The 24,470-nt window shown below is 43.5% G+C and overlaps 1 protein-coding gene across 1 annotated transcript; it reads right to left on the bottom strand.

The window, feature by feature from the left end:
- Nucleotides 1-476: 476 nt before the first annotated feature.
- Nucleotides 477-24,198, bottom strand: LOC145408822 (trypsin-1-like). The gene is made up of 9 exons (XM_080279466.1): nt 24,125-24,198; nt 23,337-23,409; nt 15,292-15,404; nt 13,843-14,012; nt 12,246-12,405; nt 11,069-11,338; nt 9,352-9,508; nt 5,386-5,509; nt 477-538 (listed from the first exon to the last, which is right to left on the bottom strand). The coding sequence occupies exons 1-9, from the start codon at nt 24,196-24,198 to the stop codon at nt 477-479; spliced, it is 1,203 nt and encodes a 400-aa protein (XP_080135592.1).
- Nucleotides 24,199-24,470: the final 272 nt, after the last annotated feature.

The raw sequence follows: 24,470 nt of genomic DNA on the forward strand, positions 1-24,470 counted from the left end.
AGGTCGCTGATAAGCATGCAGTTTGGCTGGGAGAAGAAAGGGATACCACAAATAATTTCATGGTGTGGAGGTGTGTCATGGTTATACAAAGGTTGGAAACCGCTGATACATGGTGGTGTTACTGATCTCCTCTCAGTCCATACAACAAGGAAAATACAGTACTGTAATCCCATATACTCTTGCAATTCATCTCTCTCTTCCTGCTGCTGTATTTTGATTTTAGTATCTGATTAAAGAATATTATATGGTGAGTGTAGTGCCACACGTGGTGCTGGGTGAGTGTTTTATCAGAGTAAAAGTAATTTATGGTGGGGTTTCCATTTTCTGTTGCATGTAGTTTTTGGAGTGAGTGTGAGTTATACCAAATATAGTGTGGTGTCAGTTCAGGGTAATAGTGCTTAATGTGTTTTCAGTTAGAACGCGTGACATATGATGAATGTGATGTCTGTGTAAGGCATGATTCAGACACTGCAACACTAGGAAGTGGGATGGCAGGTGTGGGCATTGCCAACCTTGGACCGGATCCATGATAGGTAGTCTGTCAGGAGGAAATCAAAGTTATTTGTGTACAGCACTGTTTGTCTGGTATGTTAAGTATGCATACACATTATTATCAGTATTATCTGTTGAAATTATTCTGAAATAATTTTTGGTAGTAAGATGTAAATGAATTATTTACCATATACTAAAAAGCATCTATGGTCTCATTGGAATACTCTATCCTGAACTTAAGTTGTACAGTGATCCCTTGTTTCCAGTGCACTTGGTTAAAGTGGTTTTTGTTATCATTGTGAGATGAAGATCAACATTCCTTCCAGTACAGTGCATTTTTCTGCTCAAAAACATCATTACTGTGCACCTAAGCTGGTTTCTGCTGAGAATGATGACAATGACATAGTTTATGGTTTCTGATTGCTTTAACCCTTTAACCGTGGGTGTCATTCCCGAATGACATTGAAAAAACTGGACCAAACCGCGGGTGTCATTCTGGAATGCTTGTGAATATTTTGAACACTGCGCGTTTTTTCTGTGCGCCAATTGTTTCACGCAAGAGTAGCTGTCGAGTTCTTTCACGCCAGCCCTCCCACCCCCAGGGGCCCCCCCCACCCCTGCCCAGACACGCATCAGTCAGTATCTGTCCAGCTCTGTGCGTGACAATGGCGCTCCGTCCCGAGTCATCATCACTCGCTTCCTCCTCGAAAATTCCTAGTGCTAGTGTGCCTTTGACCTCTACACTGAAGAAGGAACTCCCGACGGCGAGGCAGAAGGGGTTGAGGACCCCAGAAATTAGGACAGAGCTGGATAAAACTGTAAGTACAACTATGGATTGTGGCAGTGAGAGTGATACACTTACAGCAAGTTGTGATGATTATGCACTTATTGCTGGGGAACCGGTTATGGTTGAACAATTGGGCAGTGACAGTGATGAAATTGAACATGTTGTCTCCCCCCCACCGCCCACAACTTACTCTGGAAAAGAAAAGGCACCCATGGGGAAAATGGGTGTAGCACGTGGGAAGGGAGTGAAGCGGAAAACTACGTCTCCTACACCCGGCCTAGCAAGCATTTCCCACCACTTTCCCGTTCCCCTAGCCCTATTGCCCTCACATCATCTTCATCTTCTGTCGTACCCTCTCCTCAGTCAACATCATCTGAGGAATATGAATTCCCAGAGCCTGCACAGTGAGGGAAGGCAGGCCGTGCAGGCAGGGTAAGCAGGGCAGGCCGGGCTAGAACAAAGGGGATGCGTGGCAGCCGGAGGGCAAAGCGGGGTGATAAACGGGGAAGAAAGGGAGGTCAGGTTTCACCACACACCAGGTCAGTAACCCACCCGCCTGCCCACCACCCAGCTCCCTCCCCCTCACCACCCCCCCACTCACCCCCCTCCCGCTCACCTCCTGCCTCACCCATTGCCTCCACCTCAACTCCTTCTCACCGGGAAAAGAGTGCAATGCGACCTGACACTGCCACTGAACCACGCACCAGGAAAGTGGATGCATTTGTGTGGTCTGACGGTGCTGATTTTCAGCCACACAATCCGCAGTTTGACATGACGTACGCCGGAATACAGCCTGCCTTCCCATGCAACGAAGAAGATGACTTTGTGGACTACTTCCTGGCCTTCATGGATGACAATATCGTGCAATTTGTCAGCGATGAGACCAATAGGTATGCAGCTCAGTGTGCAACAGAAGGGCTGGGACCTATTGGCTCACCAAAGCAAGTGTCGTGGTTGCCTGTAGGGATCAGAGAGCTGTATGTGTTCTTTGCTGTCATGTTCTTGATGCCCCACATCAAGAGACATGAGTTGGAGGAGTACTGGCTGGTTGATGACATCACTTCAATCCCAACATTCGGCAAATACATGTCACGAGATCGGTTCCGACAGCTGCTAGGATACCTGCACTTCGCTGACAATGAAAACCTGACCCAAACTGACCCTTTGTGGAAAGTGAGGGATTTCCTCAACAGGATTAGGGATCGATTTATGCGATTTTTCCGTCCTATGCAAAAAGTCGTCATAGATGAATCCCTGTTATTGTTCAGAGGACGTCTCAAATTCATGCAGTACATCCCCAGCAAACGCCACCGCTTTGGAATAAAGGTCTTTGTGCTGTGTGACTGTGAGACGGGGTGTATCCTTGATTTCGTTATCTACTTTGCAAGCACAATGGACGTGGACAGGAAAGACCCCCTTGGCTTCTCTGGCTCCGTAGTAAAATTGCTGATGGAGAGGTATTTTGGTGGGAATCATGTGCTGTACCGAAACTCGCCAAATACCTGGCTGAACACGGCATCGGCACTGTTGGCACTGTACGGAGCCACAGGAAAGAGTGGCCAAGTTTCCCTGAAGCATCATCCTCATCCAAGGGAGATGTGCACCTGAAGAAGTCAAACAAGCTTCTGGCGATCAGGTGGCACGACAAGAAGGTCGTGAATATGCTCAGCACCATCCACAAGGGGGAATTGCAGAGAACTGGGAAGGTCAGCTACAGGACGGGAGAGCCAATCATGAAGCCAGATGCCGTCATTGACTATAATATCAACATGAGACTTGTTGATAAGTCGGACATGATGATTGGCGAGATAGACTGTCTCAGGAGAAACACCCGATGGTACAGGAAGGTTTGCCTCCACATGCTCGATATGTGCATGCTGAACGCCTTCCTCCTCTACAAGACACAAGTCGGGGGCATAAGGCAACCATCCCTGAGACAGTTCTCCAAGACTGTCGTGCAGCAGCTGCTTGCAAGATTTGGTCAGGTGACGGCATTGGTCCCGAGGCGACACTCTGACACACAACCTGACCGTCTTGAGTACCGCAATTACATGAGCCGGCACCAGCTTGTGAAATTGCCTCTCACCGCAGGCGGCAGGTTGTCACAGGGCCGCTGCAGAGTGTGTCATAACACCACACGGAGGCCTCGGGCGAGAAAAATGAGCACACACCAGTGCCAGGAATGCCAAGTCGCTCTCTGTGTGACTCCGTGCTTTGCCGAGTACCACTCTCTGAGTAAATACTGACAGTGACAGTGATATACAGTGATGCGACAGTGACGTGCTTTACCAATAATTGTATAAGCGATAATGTAGTAATAAGGGATATTTTGCCTAGAAAACAATGTAAATATTGACCAGTATATTAAGTGATATGGTAATAAGAAAATCTGCGGCACTGCTGTGATTCTGTGATGCGACAGTGACGTGCTTTACCAGTAATTGTATAATATAGTAATAAGAGATATTTTACCTTGAAAATTATGTAAATATGGCCAGTATATAAGTGATATGTTAATAGGAAAATCTGCGGCACTGCTGTGATTCTGTGATGCGACAGTGACGTGCTTTACCAATAATTGTATAATATAGTAATAAGAGATATTTTAACTAAAAAATTATGTAAATATGGCCAGTATATAAGTGATATGGTAATAAGAAAATCTGCGGTACTGCTGTGATTCTGTGATGCGACAGTGACGCAATATAGTAATAAGTGCAGTGTAAATATAATGTATATTGCCCAGATTATATGTAAAATAGCAACAGAAGTTAGAAATAATGAAAACATCGCCGCTAACCAAACGTCAGTGAGCGTGTGAGGCCGCAGTGACGTGCGGGCAATTACAGTGCCTTTTACCTACCTCAGTGAACACAGAGTGGGTGTTTATCGTATGTGCAGTGTTCATATATGTTTATAGTATTATTATCAGAGAGTGGTTGGCATTTGGTACTGGTGTGTGGGGCGAAAAATAGTGATTTTACATCGCTCACTTCTAACGGCACTGCCCGTCCAGTGAAAGTCCACAAAGTCATGAAACCTACATCACTGCAAAGCTGAAGGTTAGTACTTTCTAATGGTACCTTATTTTTTGCTCTAGTTTTATTCTGTGCGGAGTTATAAAGGTTTACAGGTTTGTTTACATTTTGCTGGAACCCTCGCTGGAGAGGCCAGTCGGGGCAAAACAGTGCCCGCGGTTAAAGGGTTAAGGGATTCAAAAATGAGGCCCTACTCGAGGAGTTAATCCCAGGTGGTGACCACTGACCCTCCATCCCCTAGCTTGGAACCCCTTTCTTCAGCTCCATCTCAAGTTTCTATGGTATGTTTCTTCCATACTGTGGCCTTTTCATCACCTACTATTATCCCAACTATGCCTGTGTGTGTTTCTGGTACTTACCATAACAACATGTATTTATTTTAGTGGGTCTAAATTGTCATAAAAGGAAAAATTTTGGCTTGCACTTGGGGTGCCATCATAACTATTTGCTCCATTGCTGCTGGGGACTAAGGACCATGTATTGGCATTACATGATACTGGTTTGGTGGGATCACTGCATCAGTAACTTCTATAACTTCAGACAATAGCTAATTTAGAATCAGCCTCGTTTGGTTGCACCTGCCTAGTATTGGTTCATTGATCACTGGATTACACAGGCTTTTTTGCCATGGCAAGGCAATGTTCCTTTGTAGAAGCTCAGAAATACTCTAGATATAGATGCAGTGGAAGGCTGCCTGCTTACTATTCCGCACCCAAACTAGGGATGAGTAGGTGTGGAACCTCGGTATTGTAGTCTCCATGACAAATATCAATACTTCATGCCATCATTAACTGCCACCACTGATTATCAGCATTCCCCTGATACTCCCACCACCCTCTAGTTACTGACAACACTGGCAGTTGACACCATTGCCAACATTTACCCGGTATTTGCCACCTTGGTGTAGACTTCTGCGTTGTTTTCTTTGCCAAATACCAGCACTACATGTCATCACTAACTGCCAACATTGCTTGCCACCACTGTTTACCAGCACCCCCCACTGCTACTCCTACTCCCAACACCTACTAATACTGACAGTTGACACCACATGCCATTGCCAACACTTACTTGCCACCTTGGTATAGACTCCTGCAGTGTTGTTCTCTGCACATTCAGTAGGACCAAAGGACACAACCCCTACCACCTCCCAGTGCTGCCCCACTTTGGTCAGCAGAGGACCACCACTGTCATCCTGTGGGGTACACTAAGGTCAGGTGATGATAGGGAAAGAGAATCTGAGGATTAGGATGATGAGTGACAACCTTTAGCTGAATAAAATTTTCTGATGATTTTGTGTGTGTGTGTGTGTGTGTGTGTGTGTGTGTGTGTGTGTGTGTGTGTGTGTGTGTGTGTGTGTGCGCGCGCGCGCGCGCGTTTTGACAGACAGCTGCTGGCAGACTCCAGCAATCCTGATCAGTAGATGGTCCTTGTGAATCTTGGTACTATCATCACAGGCAAGTCATTTGGTGGTAAGGACTGCGAATTCTCACCATCACCCCAAAAGCAGTCATTATACAAGCCCACTGCTGTACTCACCTTCCACTGTATTCTTTCACCAAAATCAAAAAACATCTTGTGACAGGATAGGTTGATGCGACACGTCATGGATGTGGGTGAAGTCCAAAGCTTGAGTAGTGCACTTAGAAGACATTGGACCAGTGGTCCCTGGCATTACGACATAGGAGACATGCCTTCGGGAGCATCCAGTGTGACTAAGCTGTCAGAAATGGACAACCAACTGCTTACCCTTGATGGGGATGGGTTTAGAAAAGGTAACCCAAACATTTGCTGCTCCACATCACGTGGGCACATAGCAGCCTACCGTGTCTGTCAAGGCATCGCACATTGTGGTCGAGAAACTAAAAGAATCCCTCAGACTCTTGCTACCTGAACTAAACAAAACTTGCCTTATACAGACCATGACATATGACCACACTGCAGGACTGTCTTTATTCCCCATAAATTGAAAAGATATAAAGCTGACATTGCCACCATGTCTGAAACTCACCTCTCAGGAGAGGGCAACTTAACAGAAGCACAACAAGGGTATACTATTTGTGGACAGGATACCCAGACAGTATAAGAAGAAACCATGGTATTGGCTTTGCAGTCCGAAGTAGTCTACTACAGATGATCCAAGAATCGCCTGTGGGTATGTCTTGGCACATACCACTTTCTAAAGGCCAATATGCTGCACTCACCAGTGCCTATGCCCTAATGTGTGAATCTGAGGACACTGTCATTTATTACTCTTTGGATGCTACCATTCACTCAGAACCACAAAAATGACAAACTCTTCCTGCTTGGAGATTTTAATACCGGAGTAGGAAAAGATAATCACCTTTGGCATGGCATTATAGGCTGCCATGGTGTTGGTAACATGGACAGCAATGGCCCTAAACCACTTTCCTTGTGTTAAGAACATAGTCTAATCATCATCACCAATTTTCAGACACAAGACCACATGGATCCACCCAGGATCTAGATATTGGCATCTAATTTATGTCACTGTAATGCCGTGAGACCGAAGAAATCTGAGCTTATGAGAGGTGCTGAGTTCTCAACAGATCATAACCTCATACTTGCCAAGTTACAACTAATCATACACCCACAAAGCACAATTTAATGCTCAGTGGACCATCCTCCTAGAAACTAAACTGCCGTATTTTCAGGGATGCGGCAACTTGTAACGCCTTCCATAGCGCCATTACATACAAGCTCTCTCAATACACATCGCTTGACTTGACCCAGACAACAATACAACAAACGTAGATGCATAGTGGCTGAACATTATGACACTGCTTCAAAGCACTGCAGAAGTAACCCTAGGCTTCTCCACTTGCCACCATTAAAACTAGTTTGTTGAAAATGCTGATGGCATACTTGACCTTGCGATGAAAAATAGAGCACATAACAACTGGGTGACTCATCCGTGCTCCATAACCCTAAAAACTGAATTCCAGAATCTTGGAAGTAAAACCCAGAGAAAACTGCATGACATGAAGAACAAATGGTAGACTGAGCAAGCAAAAGAGCTGCAAAGACTGGTTGATATTAATGACCAACACGGGTTCTGCAATCCTTAAAAAATCTTCCATGGACCAGCCAAACACAATGCTACCCGCATTCCATCAAAGGAGAGCTCCTGAAAAACAGGCAAGTAATACTAGAAAGATGGACACAACACCTCATTACCTAACTGAACTGAGGAAACCCAATGGAGCACAATATATTTTATAACATCCCAAATGCTCCTCAAGGGGCAGATCTTGATGCCCCACCAACACTTGCTGAAACTGTTAAGGCTATCCAATCCCTAAAAAATAAAAGCCCTAGCCCTGATGGCATACCATCCGAGCTACTCAAAGAGGGTGGTCAGTTACTCCACCAGTGCCACCATGATCTCATACCGGTTATCTGGAACCAAGCACGAATTCCATCTGAATGGCTTACTTCTGATTGTGTAACCATCTACAAGAAGAAAAGGGAGCATTCAAACTCTGACAGCAACACACATCTTCCCCCTTGTGAACGCTGGCAAAGTATTAGCCAAGATAATGTTATCCAGACTGACAAAACATTTGACTGAGTCAACACTTCCTGAAACACGGTGTGGATATCGGAAGGAACAAAGTACCTGTTGATATGATCTTTGTCGCCTGACAGATACAAGAAAAATGCCACGAGCAGAACTGTGACTTATATATTGCATTCATTGATCTTGCAAAAGCATTTGACACTGTCAACAGAGAACTTTTATGGAATGCTTTTTCAGACTTTGGAGTTCCAAGAAAATTTCATACCTTGGTGAAGAGCATGCATATCATGAATGCCTATGTGTCCGTAGGTGGAAGCAAATTTGAACCCTTCAATGCAGACGTGGGAGTAAAGCAGAGATGTGTCCTGGCTCCTGTCATATTTAACATCTATCTCACTGCAATAACCCTTTTATGTCACTTACAAATGAACCCTGATGATGGAATAAATATCCAATTCCATCTTGACGGTTACATATTTAATCTCAGACGTCTTCACGCACAATCAAAGACTGAAATGATTCGTTTCGTAGAGCTTCAATACGCTGACATACCCCAGTAGCCATATAACAGAGCCTCACCATTGTCTCAAACATATATCATAGAATGGGGCTCTGAATAAATGTCAATAAAAGCAAATATCTCAGAGAAACAACCCAGCAGAGCCTCTTGCATTTCATATAAATGGCAAAATTGTTAACCAAGTGGAGAATATTACCTATCTTGGTAGTGCGTTCACAGATATAACACTGATGCAGAAGTCTATACACAAATCAACCTTGCCCTCTTAGATCCAGAGTCTCTGAAAACACTAACTTGAGAACTGAGACAAAGGTATCAGTGTACGGCTGTATGCCTCTCCACCGTTTTATATGGTGCTGAATCCTGGACTACCTACCAGCGTCACATCAAACAGCTTAAGTCATTTCACATATGGTGCTTGCTGTGCATTCTTGGACTCACCTGGGAGAACAACGTCTCTCACTCTCAAATTCTCCAGCAGGTGAAAACCAACACAGAAACCACGTTGGGTAAAATGCAGCTGAGATGGGTCAGACACATGTTCCCTGAAGCATAAAGGATAACTCTGAAGTAATGCAACATCATACCAAAAGATCTTTAAGCCAATGCCTCGGACAGAAAACAATGGCAAGCCCTCTACAACAAAGGAACTATTAATCTTAAAGCTCAGAACCTGGCCAGAGAAGAGCACAGACAACGGAGGTACAACCAGCACAGACATCTCCCAGCTAACCCATACTTGACATGCCGACTGTGTGGCAAAAGTTTGCAGATCCAGGGTTGGTCTGCAGTCACTCACTTTAGCACCAAAAACAATGAGAAGCATACCATCCTTGTGGGTATAGCGGACATTGTCTTCTGCAGCAGAAGGACAGCTTTAAGTGAAAGAGAGAGAGAGAGAGAGAGAGAGAACAACGTTATGGTGAAGGAGTAAAGTCCATGGGAATGGGGCATAACGGACACAAAGGTGACTCACAAAGCAGGAGTCCTTGCCAGGTGCCGCAGCACAGATCATGTTGGCAGTGACAATGCTGTCCTGGTACTGGCTCTGACATTGTGCCAGGGACACTGTCGTCATCTCCACCTTCTGCAGCACATCGGATCGGTTGCCAGGGACTGCAGTGAACCCCCACCTGCAATGAATGATTGAATGAAAGACTGCTATAAGGGAAAAGCGAGTAAATTAAGTAAGACTGGGAAAAAGGGTAAATAACTGAAAGAATGTAGTAATTAGTCAGTGACTGAAGGAATGCTGGAATGACAGCTAAATGAATAAAAGAATACTGAAGTTATGAGTAAATGATTCAGACTGCTAAAACGATGAGCAAATGACTGAAAGAATTCTGGAATGACTGGGAGAATGTTGGAATGATGAGCTGTCGTTGCAGTAGCTCAGCGTTCATCTGGATGTGAATCCAGTGAACTGCAGGCTGAAGATGCCCTACTCTTGCAGTCCACATCCTCTTTTCAGGGGATAGGGAGGGAGGGAGGGAAGAGGCAGTTATGTAACCAGGCACCTCCACCATTCAATTAAATCAGCGCCACTGCTGGAAGGCATCCCTCTTCAACCTTAGAATGATGGATGAGTAACTGAAAGAGTGCTAGAATGATTAGTAAAGGACAAGAGAATGGACAAGTAAACGACTTAAAGAATGCTGGGATTATGAGTAAATGACTAGCTGAATGCTGGAATGACGAGTAAATGATTGCCGGAATGCTGGAATAATGAGTAAATGACAAAGTTCTGGAATCATGAGTAAATGAAAGAATGCTGGAATAACGAACAAATGACTGAAAGAATGCTGGAATTATGGGCAAATGACTGAAAGAATGTTGAAATGAGTATACGATTGAATGTGATAAAAATGTAAGGATGAGTGAATTAAAGAATGGTACAAAAGACTGACGATCGAGTGCATGGTTCAAAAAATTGTGAAAGGAAAGACAGAGAAACGACTGGTAGATGAATACAAAGGAGACAAAATGAAGCAAACCGCTAAAAGAATGCCACTTAAAAAAATGAAGTATGAAAGAAAACAGCACTAATATGCAGCAAAGACAGGTGAATGAATACAAATAATGAATGAGTCACTGGAACTTAAGAGTTAATATTGTCACTATTAATTCTTTAGAAATGGAGCAACTCTAGTACTGTACTCAGTTCCAGCTAACACCAGACACTGTTATTTCACCCGACAGTGAGTCATAGGAGCCTAACTTAACCTCTGCAATCCCGATCCAATAACGCAGTATCATTTCAGTCACCGTCACCAAACTGCATTAATCAGATTTCTTGTAGTGAAGGGCTTAATAAATTTCCAACCACTCCAGGGCGATAAACCTCCACTGATCTATAAAAAAAAAAAAAAAAAAAAAAAAACTGTCTGGAGGAGGTGGTGGTGGTAGCATTGGTACTGTATGAGTATTAATAGTAGTAGCAGTAGTAACAACTCCAGGCTCATCTGAATGTAAGCCCAGTAAACTGCAGGCTGAAGTTGCCCTCCTGTAACACACCACCCCTTTCAGGGGATCAGGAGAGAGATAAGGGACGTTTGTATAACTGGGTCCGTCAGGCCACATCGGTGCCACCACGTGAAGGCGACCCTGTCTGGAGGTAGCAAATGAAAAATACGTCATCTGAGAGAGATACTTAGTGTTCACGACTTTACACAGCACCAGTCATGCTTCCTCACCCAATGGTCGTCACTGCTAATCCCCCGTCTGAAGCAGTGGGTGTGGGCGGACAGGCAGGAGCGATGTTGGGGAATACGCGGTCCAGATCCACTATTGTCGCCAACTCCACTAGGCCGATATCGTTGTCCTTGGAGACCCCTTCCTGGTATTTCTCGTTGGGCCACACCCGGACGGCTTGGACGTGCAGCGTAAAGGGGGTCTCGCTTTGGACGCTCCTCTTATGTTCACCAAGTACCACGCGAGGCAGAGCGTTGTTTGGCAGCACACGACTGACATTGAGAGAAATGTTTGTTCAGTTCTCAAATTAATTTAGCTATGATGATATAAAAGGCATATATACAGCAATTTGTATGTGTAAACGAATGTTAAGTGTTAGTGCCGAAATGTCAAAATGTACAGCTTTGAGCAGAATAGCCGACAATCCTGTTCTGGCATTGTGTCCTGCGTTCCATATGTCCCATTCCTCCCCAGACAACAGAAACTATCCTTTCTTTTCATACTCTTTTGTTGTGTTCATCAAAATGTTAAGCACAGAAAAATCGTTCATGCAACACCTTCCATTGCCACAGCCGGCAGAGAAGTGTCAGTGGACTTTTGCTCATGGCTGTACAGCAGTTAAACACAAACCTACACAGACACATTCCTACGTGGATAAATATAAGGGTCAAGGAAAACTCTGGCTTTGATGATGAGGGCCTGGGATTCACAAACTTACGATCACTTCCCCGTCGTAACAGTGATTAATTTTTACAAGAAGAATGCAGATTCTTCTCATGCCTCTTGTTTTATATATATATATATATATATATATATATATATATATATATATATATATATATATATATATATATATATATATATATATATATATAATATGACAGGGAAACGGCTGTAAATAATCATGTTTGAGGACCCCACTCCAGGTGGTGGTGGCAGTAGTAGTTGTTGTTGTTGTTGTTGTTGTTGTAGCCCAAGATGCATCTAAAATGTGAACCTAGTAGACTACAGGCTTAAACTGCCTTTCTGCAGTCCACCATCCACCTTTTGGGTACTAGGGAGGGAATTGAGGGACGTTTGTATAATTAGGCAGTTAAGTCGCCTGATAATATCGGTTCCATCACATGAAGTCGTCCCTCTCGAACACCCCCGCTTCAGGTGAATAACGATGACACGGACCTGTCGATGCAGTGGGCGGCGGTGAGAACAAAACGGTCGTTGATGAGCGTACCACCACATAATCCACTAGGCAGCAACAGGAGGGCCATCCAGGGGAACTCATGGAGCGAGGCGTCACTCCCACCCACTATCCTCGTGTTGGTACCTCGACGACCACACCCTACACACAGAAAGTCTTAGGCCGCGTGCACACTCAAAGCTTGCCGCCTTTTGTTACTATTTCACTAAATATTTCTGTTAACTTATGAATGGTTTCAGCATATAGAACTTTTATCTCGTAGTTAGGTCTAAGGGCGCGTCCACACCATTTACTTGCTCGGGCGAGCGGGAGTTTTGTATCACTGTAACCAATGCATGTAGCTTCAATGGACGTGGCCGAGTGCAGGCGAGAACTTCCTGAGTTGCAGTGAGGCAAAACTCCCACCCAAGCCAGCAAGCTTTTGGTGTAGAGATGGTGTTACACCCAGCCAACAGATGAAGTTGTGTGTGCTGAAACTGCTCATAAATTTAAAAGAAATGTTTGGTTAAACAGATACAGAAGACGGGAAATCCTCTGAAAATACTAATTTATGAACACACACACACACACACACACACACACACACACACACACACACACACACACACACACACACACACACACACACACACACACACACACACACACACACACACACACACACACACACAAGGGAGTTATGGCTGAATTTCATGAGTTTGGATATGAATATAATGAGAGTAAGGTCCGGTAACAGTCATACCATATTATCTCTTTTCGGCCTAGAAGGATCCAGGTTCCAGGCATGGGTTTTGTAGCTCTGATAATTTAAGCATAGGAAACCACATTATGTCCTTGGATGCGTTTACATGATAGACAAATCTTCGACTACCGTACCTACTGGAGTCGAACCTTGGTGCGTTCTCTCTCTCCAGCCAGAGACTTGTACCACAACGTCGCAAAGATTATTATCTGGTCTGATACGAGAAGTGTATAGTGAGGTGAAAGTTATGGTAATGGTCTTGAGTACTAGCAGAATATATATTCAAAATAGTTTTCTTGTGATCTTACGAAACTTTCTAGCATACTTCCTTTGCAATCTCTCTCTCTCTCTCTCTCTCTCTCTCTCTCTCTCTCTCTCTCTCTCTCTCTCTCTCTCTCTCTCTCTTATCCACCCATCCATCCATCTATCTGTTTATTTATCTGTCTATCTATAGCCCTCTATCCATCCATCTACCTATCTATAGCCCGACGCCTTAATCCCATAAGCCCGCAAGGGGTGGCCACGTACAAATCACCCCCATGTCTTCCAGTCCTCTACCATTTGGCTGCCCTCCCTTCACCCCTCCCCCTCTCCACCTCACTTGCATAACACTTCTGGTCAGTCTCTCATTCTCCAAACCATCTCAGAGTATTTCTCGTAACACCTTCAGTCACATCTACATCACCACCACAATGTTCATTTGCTTATCTGTTTATCTTGTGTAACTCCACAATCTCCTCTCCAATAACTCATTTCCAATACTCTAACGCTTGACTTGTGTCCTTCCAACAGAGTGCAAGTTTCTCTTCCACACGCTAATTACATGAGAGACTTACGGCATGTTGATGGTGATGGCGTTGGTGGGACAGTGGGGGTGAAGGGAAGGACAGTCACAGTACAGTACAGTCCTTTTTTGCCGCTCGCGCTAAGCCATCCACCCCAGAAGTACACCGTGAGGGAGGCTGACCTAGAGGCCACGTCCTGAGGTCCAGTGCTTCCACAATACCTGAGTGGGATACAGATGAGTTGTTGCATTAGTAGTAGTAGTAGTCGTCGTCGTCGTCGTCATCGTAGTAGTAATTGTAGTCATAGTAGAAGTTGTAGTAGTAGTAATACTGGTTGTGGTGGTAGTTGTTGTTGTTGCGACCTTAGGCTCAACCATGAACCTAGTGCACCGCAGACTGATATTGCCCTTCTGCAGTCCACCATCCTTCTACTGAGGGACAGGGAGGAAGCTGACAGTTGCCACCGAGTGAAAGCGTCCCTCATCAGCGCTTATGAGTACGGGAGTGTATCCAGTACAGGTGGAGATAGGGAGGGCTTTCCACCATCAGAATTGTAATGACTAAACACATCACTTAAGTACATGCAGGCTTACCCTAGATGAACAGAATAATTTGCTTGTGACCAAAATAAACGTCATTGTTGTCAAACGGTTATGCAACTATGCAACCATATTTGTTTAAGTAACTGGTATTTTATGGGTGTTTATATTAGTTTGTGTATTCAGTGTTTCATAAGATATTGGTTTTAGGTGTTACAAAGTGTGAATATTTTGGATCATTAACAAATGAATTTCTTTGATGCGGTTCATCCCGGGTCTGTGAAGAAGGTGGATAACAGATAGGAAAGAATAGTCTTCTCTGAACTGTAAATTAGACCAGTTCTGTGTAATATGGTTGTGTGTAGGTCCTGGCCTCCTTACTCGTATCTTGTATGAGTCAAGTTTGGTCATAGGACTCTGACGTAGGTGTGTGATGTGAGTGTAGGTCATGTCACCACTGGGGAGCTACCACCAACGTCAGTGTCTCACCGGCTGTAGGAACGTACGGGTTGTAGGTGTTTGGTGAGTGTTATGATTTCTCTATATAACTCTATTAATAATCCTGCAACTTTATTAATATGCTGTACTTTTTTGGCAACTATATGAATTATGAATATATTAATTTTTGTGAATACCATCTTCTCAAGCCATGATTTATCATAGTTATATTTGTGGCTTCTACGTTGCTAATAGCGATACAAAGTAACAAGACTGGTCTTCCTCTAAAATTACAACTAGGTAAGAACACACACACACACACACACACACACACACACACACACACACACACACACACACACACACACACACACACACACACACACACACACACACACACACACACACTTCATTCTAGTCTGGAGGGGTAACTGGCCAACAACAGCTAGCCTTGATTCTCTAGAAAAATTAGCCCCTACAAAAATAAATCCTTGCATTTTGATCAGTTACTCACCATTTGTACTGCTGACTGGGTGGGTCCTGCAGCGCTAGGAAGGCCCCGTTGCTGCAAGGAGTGGCTGCCTCCAGATCAAACACAGGGCAGCTCACACCCACAAGCCCATTCCCGCCCACGCTCTGAAAACCATACTTTCTTCTTTAGAGGTGAAATTCAAATTCCTTCCTCAACTTCCGCCCACACTCTGAAAGTTATACCTTATTCTTTAGAGGTGAGATTCAGATTCCTCCTTTGCCCACACTGAAAACCACACTTTACTTCTTAGGAGTGAGATTCAACTACCTCCTTTGCCCACAGTCCAAAAGCTGTACCTTATTCTTTAGGGGTGATATTCAACTTTCTCCCTTAACTTCCACCACACTCTGAAAACCACACCTTACTCTTTAGGGGTGAATTTCAAATTCTTCCCTTACCCACACTGAAAAACACACCTTACTTTATAGGGGTGAGATCCAGATTCCTTAACTTAGCTTTTGGTTAGCAGGAAGAACGAGGGACATCAGGATGTTCCTCTACCCTTCTTGTTCTTCCTGCAGAAAAAGGCAGCGGCTCATGATGATTAAAATTTCGTAACTGAGACGTGTTGGTGCAGAATGAAGTGATATGGAAAGATGCTACACTTTCCTTGTCCTTCCTGCGCCATTCTTTCATTGTTCTTGCACCACACTCTCCTTGTCCTTCTTGCACCAGATTCTCCTTGTCCTTCCTGCAACACACTCTCCTTGTCCTTCCTGCTCCACACTCCTTGTCCTTCCTCTATAAACAAATCTGAGTTACGGGAGGATGTTGTTCGTAAGTAAGTTTGTGAATCTCTGCCCAGGGAAGTTTGGTTTGATCCAACTCTGGATATAGAATGCTTAGAATTAATGCCTGTCAATGGCACGAGGACAGCGGGCAATCAAGGCTTAATGAGTTCCATTCTTCTCTTAGAATACGATTCTCATTAGTCTGTTATGTACCAGTTCCCATTTGCTGAGGGAAGGTGGACGAACTGACCTCTTAGGGACGTTTCTTCAGCCTCGTTTCCTACCCACTCACCAACAGATGGCTCCTAATATATTGACAGTCTATCACTTTACGTTGTTACCGACCGTCAGCATTGCAATATTGTACGGTATAGTTATTACAGGACTGGTGGCGTGGGGAAGAAGTTTGATGTCATGGCAATACTCTTTCCCTTAACATATCTGGGTAACGATATGCTCACGATTACGGATCAAAATCATTCAGTTATATCGGTGCAGCGGTACTGATATATTAAATTAATTCCTTCAGTCCCATGACACAGGCTACATTCGATCAAAAATGTATCGCAAAGGAGGGGTCCAGTGTTACTAAAAGCTCAGTACAACTTTTATCTCAGTAAGATTACTCTATTTTCTTAAGAATGTGCATTCAATAGCAATATTTACTGTGAAGGTAGGAAATGTCGTAAGAAAGCAGTATTTGCATTCGCATGAAACCAGGGCTGCCAACGTGGGGTAGAACCAACAAGCATTTTGTTGTTTCCATTGTCTGTGGCGAAATACTGTTTAGCGTGGTATGTGCACCGATACCTATTTTTTTTTTTTTTTTTTTTTTTATGTGTCCAACTCTGGGCATAGGCTTCACAGTCTGCTATCAAGGTCCAGCAGTCCTCCTACATACCATACACCTCTACATGTCACCACTTCGGCGCAAACACCCACCGTCCATATTGAATACATGCAAAGGCTATCTCATACAGGACTGGTGTATTGGTATTAGCGGGGGTATTTTTACGACATATCGGCGGGTCTTCTGGTAGATCAGTAAAGCCTGATTTAATGAAATTCAAATCCTTAAACTGTTCCCTGCCCCAGCCGGGGTTTGAACCTGGGTCCGTTAGGACCGCACGCCACCTCTCTACCGGTTGAGCCACCGCCTCCCCCCAAATATAGCTTAGGTCATATTCAGTTTATTCTTGCATTATTACGACTTCCTCCTCTCTTCCTACTTTTCCCTTTCCTTCCTGTCACTTTTACAACTCATCTTTCCACGTCAGCTGGCTTTACACCTAAGCCTCATGATTTTCCCGTAACCATTTACTGCGCTAGGTGGTAACCATATAACCAGTTAACAGAGTGATATGAACCCTACTATGGTGCCCCGTTAACTGGATGCAGAGAAGCAATTGCAGAGTCTATCCAGGGACCAATCTTCCACTCTTTTCCCTGCGCCATGCCATCGCAAGGGAAAATTATCTCACTGCACAGGGCGGCCCTACAGGGGCGGTCGCTTGCCTGCGGTTGATGGGTCTGCTCAGCCAGACAGACTGGGGCTGATCATCATCATCATCATCATCACCACCACCACCACCACCACCTCCACCACCACCACCAACAACAACAACAGTGATTACATCTCTATGATTCTGTGCTTACTACCGCCAGACAATATTACTTACATAAATCCGTTCAGTTCGATGGCATATTTTGGATTATATTCTTGTTACATTCAGATTTTTATTCAGCTTGGGGAAAGAAATCAGGGTGTGAAGAGCTTAGTGGAGACTGTTTCTGCCCGAGTCTCTGTAATATATTTCATAATTAACCAAATTGTCTGCTGGTTTTAGTGGCAGTAAGATTTTTTTTTTTTAATGCAACGGGTTAAGGGAGACCTGCACCGTACTGAAGGGGTTAAAATAAGATACTCTGAACGGAAATTTTAAAAAAGTTACTTTATATTTGTGGCGATAGCAGTCCTTTTGTAGCTTATTTCCCGTAGCACAGTGACAGGAAAAGACAACATTACGTCTCAACATCTTTTCTACAGCACTTTTTCGTAACTAGCACCATATTCTACGATTAATCTGTTGTTTATAGCTCAGCATTCAGGATGGAGAGTTGACAATTTGTGGTCAAGTTAAAGTGGACAGAATATATGTGTACATATTCTGTTCATATTTGTTTAACTTACAAAGATCTTCCACTGGCATGTTGTGAATGATGGGTAAGGTCCTGGGTATCCTGGTGATGTGATTACGTAGGTGACTCCCGGCCTCACCCCCAGCGTACCCCCACACCTTGCCGTCACCAATCCCCCTGTAAAATGACATAGAAGGATGGGAAGGCGATGACACGTGCAGGGTGGCCAATATATAGGGCTCTTCTTTGTGGTGCCCGCAGTTAGAAAGAAAAGTATAAGGTGTTTGGCGAGGCAAAGAAGGGCTGTGAGTTTTTTGTGTGAGTAGCGAGGTGCCTCGTGGGAGAGATGACCTTTGGCTCTGACACTCCTTTCCGTGGCGGGAGGTAATGTCACCTTTGCCACATTCCCATCCTCCAGAATATAGTACTGTGTAGCTAATGTGAAAAGTGAAAAACAATGACGTAACGAACAATAATGCAAACACCTGAAGTGAAGTGAAATAAACACGAAGATGGGCAATACGCATGAAGTTGTGCTAATAAAGTGGAAATTAAAAACGAAACGAACAGGTATTGTGGTCCTGTTGGCTGCGAGAAAGTTATGAACATCTGTTCTGTGTCGCCCCTGGGTCGGCCAGCCTACGTGGAAGAACAAGGGTCAAGAAAGTCAAGAAGGTCAAGGGGCGAGAGAGTAATGGGTTTTGTCATCTAAAACTGTGAGAGCCTGGAACACTTTCATGGGAAAGTGGATGACACAGCAGGTGGTCTTCTCAAAGTGTTAACAGATATATTGAAAGAAGGTATGCTTAAGAGGAGGAGTCTGAAACTGTCACACATTAGAAGGACTGCAAGGTGTGGTTATGGAAATCACTGACAAAATAGGAAGAGAGTTTGGGGCATGATTGGAAGTTGATTAACAAATACGGAAAAAGCCAATAAGTGTGGCTAAATGTTAGTAACTAATAGAAAAAGAGTTTGTAGGTGTGGTCTTAGACTAGTTAACAAATAAAAATAAGTTATTCCCTTTGGGAAGTCCACAGGACGGGGCATGTCATACAAGCAAAGGGTATCTCAGTAGGAACCGTACTGGGAGAGATCAAAATAAGATAAAGAAAAAGCAGTGATAAAGAGACGTTGATCTCAAAGTAAAATGATCAGCGAGATCACCAGGGAAACCATGGGAAAGAAGTATTCTTATTCTGTGAGTACAGACGTGGTTGCTGCCATAGGAAGTTGGTATACAATATTATATGAATTGAATAATGTTATAATGGTGATTAAAGTTGAAAGTCTACAGAATGTGGCAGAGGTGGGTTTGATTCAGTCTACAGTAATAATGGATAACAGAGAGTAGAGCGAAGTGTCTTGGGGTTTGTGACAGCTAATGAAAATAAGTAAATGTTGTTTCACCGAAGACTTAAAATTCTCTTGCCATTTAGTGTAGTGTTTGATAAATGATGATAGAGGTTCACTGTGAAGTAAAAGAGAAGCAGAATTCTCTTTGACTTCCCAGCTTAATGGGTATGACAGTTTTAAGATGGAAACTTCAAGTTATCAGACACTTTGCATGCCTGAATGGAGTGACACAATTAGACCTCAGTCCATTAACTCACCCCCTAAATCAACCTCCAAAGATTAAGCTTTATAACTATGAACACAACGTACATACCCTCGTATACCAGGGACGAATAGTGTGTTAAAGGTCGTGGACAGTTTGCTTTCCCGCTGTGTGTGTGTTAAGTTCAGCCTTACACTACCATACATAAGAATGAAAGACTGAGTGCGAAGGCAAGGTGGGTCCACATCATTCACTTCGCCTGCTGATATCTCAAGTGTTGCGGGGACGGTCCAGTAAGTGTTATGAATCTACTATGCATCATTAATTCATTTCCTAATCATCCTACGATACCAACTCTCAAACCGGAAGACTGAACCGTCCCCACAACACACAGGATACTGCCAGGTGGGTTTCTTGTGGTGTACTATTTACGGAATACTTTCTATATTAAAAAACCTGCCACCATCACACAACCTGTAAAATAATGTGGAGTTGAGGGATGTCACCACACCCCTGTATAATGGTGTGATGTGGTTTTTGTATTAAAAACACTGCCGTCTCTACTCCCCATGCAAAACAGTGTGACGCACAGAGATAGGAAGACAATGGTCTATGAATTAATAACCCTTCCGTCACCAAGCCCCCTGTAAACTAATATGGAGTGAAGGGAAGGAAATGGTCTATGTATTAATAACCCTGCTACCACCACGCCCCCTGTAATATAATTACGTGAAGGGAAGAGAAAGGAAGGGAACGGAACTGACTATGTATTAATAACTCTGCAGCCACCAAGCCCCCTGTAAAATAATGTAGGCAGAGTATGAAAGAAGGATGAAAGCACCGATCTGTTTTTATAGCTTTTTACCTATCAGGTTGGAAGTGCGTGGGGAGTGCCCACCATCCACTCACTCATTATAGTGCTCCCTCCAGTTGACACTACATTGACCAACAAGCCAATAGCTTCTTACAATCATGGCCCATAAAGGTTTATACTCAAGGGGTAGGAGGGTTCATTGCTCACACAGTACCACTTACGGACGAGCGACTGGTCACTGACCTAAAATAGTCTATATATACTAGTTCCGGGCCTCTACGCTCCTAATTGAACAATAAAGAAGTACAAGATATACAGGTATATAGTAATGTCACACACACACACACACACACACACACACACACACACACACACATATATATATATATATATATATATATATATATATATATATATATATATATATATATATATATATATAGATATATATATATATATACAGCCACTTGTTTGCTTATACTGCACAATGTATGTGGTTTCTCTAATACTGCTACTCAGTCGCATTATAGTTTACCGCGTATCTGCTTTGCATGCTGGACATTTATGTTATGTAATAAATGGTAATCAAATTCAGGTTCAACGCTCTGGTCCGGTCCATTCTTCCTGCATCCGTATTGCTGCCTCTGCAAAGTTCACAGTATCATATTATCTCTGGTCGCTAAAATCATCAGGTACGTAGAATGAACAGTGTGATGCATGTGTGTGGCAAGGAGGGCCATCTCTTTGTGTGAAAAATATGCACTGACTACCATACCCCTTGAGAAGGAGTTATAGAATAATGCCTGTCGACTGTACGAGGGTCATTAACCTCATTCGTAGCAACTACCACTGCATCATAGTTTAAATACTACCTTATCGCTTTTGATATAACTAGGGCAACTTGTGTCCAGACAAAAAATACTAGATTGTTTCTTAGGATCTGTTTTAACCTTTCCTACGATTACTTGATGTTTCTTATAAATTTGGCAAAAGCTAAACAGTTCTGGACACCACAGTTCAGCTAATATGCTTAATAATTGCATATAGTTTCTAATTAGCTCAGTGGCTGCTGAGTTGCCTGTCTAGTGATGCGGTTACAAGCAAGCACATAGCCATTGAGGACTTTCTATTTTTAGATGCAAGAGCATTTTTTTTTGGGCCTGCTCATTCAGCCAGTCACATCTTAAGCTTTATCGGACGCAAGGTATATCACTTTAATTGGCTTAGCGACGCCCAATATTACGGTCCTCATGTTTCCGCCTTTATCTATACTTTTGCACTCGTCTTAATGAGAACCTCCATTTGCCAGACTGCCTGCAATATAATATGGTGGAACCTTCACTAACCATAAAGTCAAACAGAGCCCATAATGATGTTCCAGTGAATGTGGTCTCCCTGTTTTTAACTCCGTCAGTCCCACTACTTTTTTGTTTTAACCAGTTCTCGGCGATTTGTTCAGGTTTGGGAACGCCATTTATAGATAATGGGTATATGAAGGTTGTGTTTGATCTTTTCGGTTCACGCAGTCTCACTATAGCTGAATAAATTCGTCTTTAGGAAGGATTTAAACTTAAAAGACCTGATTGAAGGGACAAAAGGGGATTAAGACTGTCTCCTTTTCCCTTTCCCTCACTTTCACCCCCACAACCATCTCCGCATCTACCCCCTCTCCCACTCCGTTCCCCTGTGGCTACGTCCTTGGGCACAGGAAGCGGTGTGCTGGGTGTTGTGTTGTTACCTCACTTCCGTCGACTGGTGGCTTCCGCTCCCTTAATGTTTTCCCGTCGGCTTGGTTATTAACACAACAGGCTCATATTTGAGCTACGAGCAGGACCAACAACAAATGTGAGGGTTTATGGTGTTGGGTGGAGCGCTATTATGCACGGTTTGTCAGCTTTGTGTCTATAGGATATACAGACAAGAATTACCATATAAACAGACATGATAGCTAATGGGCATATACTGTACTCTGATTAATTCACACCTTGACTGACTGAATGATACAATAAAATATACAATGTTCTGTTGCATTATCGTTACCCTGCGTTATGATGTACTCTCTCTCTCTCTCTCTCTCTCTCTCTCTCTCTCTTCATCTTTGCTATCCTTACCTCATTTTAGTAGTTCAGTTACTCTTCTGGGTGCTGCTTAGCATGGGCCAGCCTGCCTATATACTGCAGTTGTCCTCTCCTCTTATGTTCTCTCTCTCTCTCTCTCTCTCTCTCTCTCTCTCTCTCTCTCTCTCTCGATAGCTAGATAGATAGATAGACAGATAGATAGAGAGAGAAAGATAGATAGAGAGACAGACAGATAGACAGGTAGGTACATAGATAGGTAGACAGATAGATAGGATAGGTAGACAGGCAGATATAGATATAGATATATTTGTGTGTGTGTGTGTGTGTGTGTGTGTGTGTGTGTGTGTGTGTGTGTGTGTGTGTGTGTAAAAATGAATATATGCGTGAGAAAAAGAAAGTAGTAACACAGAATGGTTCCGAGCGACAGCCTTGCAACACCAGCCCACACGCACACATTCAAACCCAGCCTTTTTATACGTGTGTTAACTCGACCTCCCTTCACTGTTGTCAGAGGAGCACAATAGCAATGGAAACAGAGCTAAATTTGGGGCCTCGGCTATTACAATGGGTCTGACGAATGAATGAATATGAGAGAGAGAGAGAGAGAGAGAGAGAGAGACTCAGACAGGTGGTGACAGAATCAGACAGAAACACAGAAACAGGCAGACAGAGAAATGACAGATGGAGACAGAGACAGAGACAGACAAAGAACTTACCTGGTGGTCTGGACGTGGGTGGATGTCTATGGATGCCTGGCCGTCCTCCCCACCATAAGATACATTCCATAACCTGAAAGAACAGTGGTAAGGACACGGACAGAGGTAAGGACAAGGACAGCGATGAGGACAAGAACAGTGGTGAGGACAAGAACAGTGGTATGAACAAGGACAAGACAAGGATAGGGGTAAGGACAAGGATAGCGCTAAGGACAAGGACAGTGCCCAAGACAAGGACAAGGACTTTGGTTAGGAGGGCAGTGGTGAGGAGAAGGACAGTGGTATGAACAAGGACAGAGGTAAGGACAAGGACACTAATAAGAGAAAAGATGCTGATGAGAGAAAGGACATTGTAGATGATAATAGTCAAGTGTGTTGATAAAAACACACACACACACACACACACACACACACACACACACACACACACACACACACACACACACACACACACAGACACTAACCTAAGGACAAAGAAACGGAGCATACGGACAAAGGCGATAAAGAAAAGGACATTGATGATTTTAAGGACAAGGACATATGTGATATTAACTCTCTCATGATCGAAATGTCTTTTTTTTTTCAGCCAACGCCAGACGATTGAATTTAGCTGAAGGTGGATAATACGAGCCTAAAAGTATAAATCCCGACGCCATTAACTCTTTTATTATCAGAACAGCCTTCCAACTAACGCCAGACAAGTATAATCATCTGAAGGGAGTCAAAAGGATCCTGAAATGAGAGAGAGAGAGAGAGAGAGAGAGAGAGAGTTAATTCTTACACAGTACTTTAACTTGGCCAACATTTTAGTTCTTTTACGGCACATCTCAAGTAGCTCAATGACAGGAAGAGACCATATCATGACTCTATCTCCCTTTCATAGCACTTTTTTTTTATGACTAGCATCATTTTATAGTAGTAATCTAATTTTGCAACTCAGCATTCGATAGATTTCAATTTTAGGCCAAGTTAGAGTAAAAGAGAATGTAGTCCAGCTTACACTGGGTAACCCCATGTTATGCATCTAATTCTTCCACCTGACGGTGCTAAAGACAACAAGAACAACAACAACAACTTCTACTGTTACTACTACTACTACTAGTACGGTACTACTACTAGGTACCATTTTATTTA

Source organism: Coenobita brevimanus, chromosome 78 (genome assembly GCF_032717465.1).
Source record: "Coenobita brevimanus isolate Jiangsu-jjx chromosome 78, ASM3271746v2, whole genome shotgun sequence".
Lineage (NCBI taxonomy): Eukaryota > Metazoa > Arthropoda > Malacostraca > Decapoda > Coenobitidae > Coenobita > Coenobita brevimanus.

Excerpts from the sequence above, each read along its gene's own strand:
- LOC145408822 (XM_080279466.1), bottom strand. The coding sequence starts at position 24,198 with ATGATATGGTCTCTTCCTGTCATTGAGCTACTTGAGATGTGCCGTAAA. Across the intron at positions 12,406-13,842 it reads GCCATCACCATCAACATGCC|GGTGTGGTCGTCGAGGTACC; the intron begins GTAAGTCTCTCA and ends TTCTGTGTGTAG. Across the intron at positions 539-5,385 it reads AGTCTATACCAAGGTGGCAA|ACTACCTATCATGGATCCGG; the intron begins GTAAGTGTTGGC and ends TCCTCCTGACAG.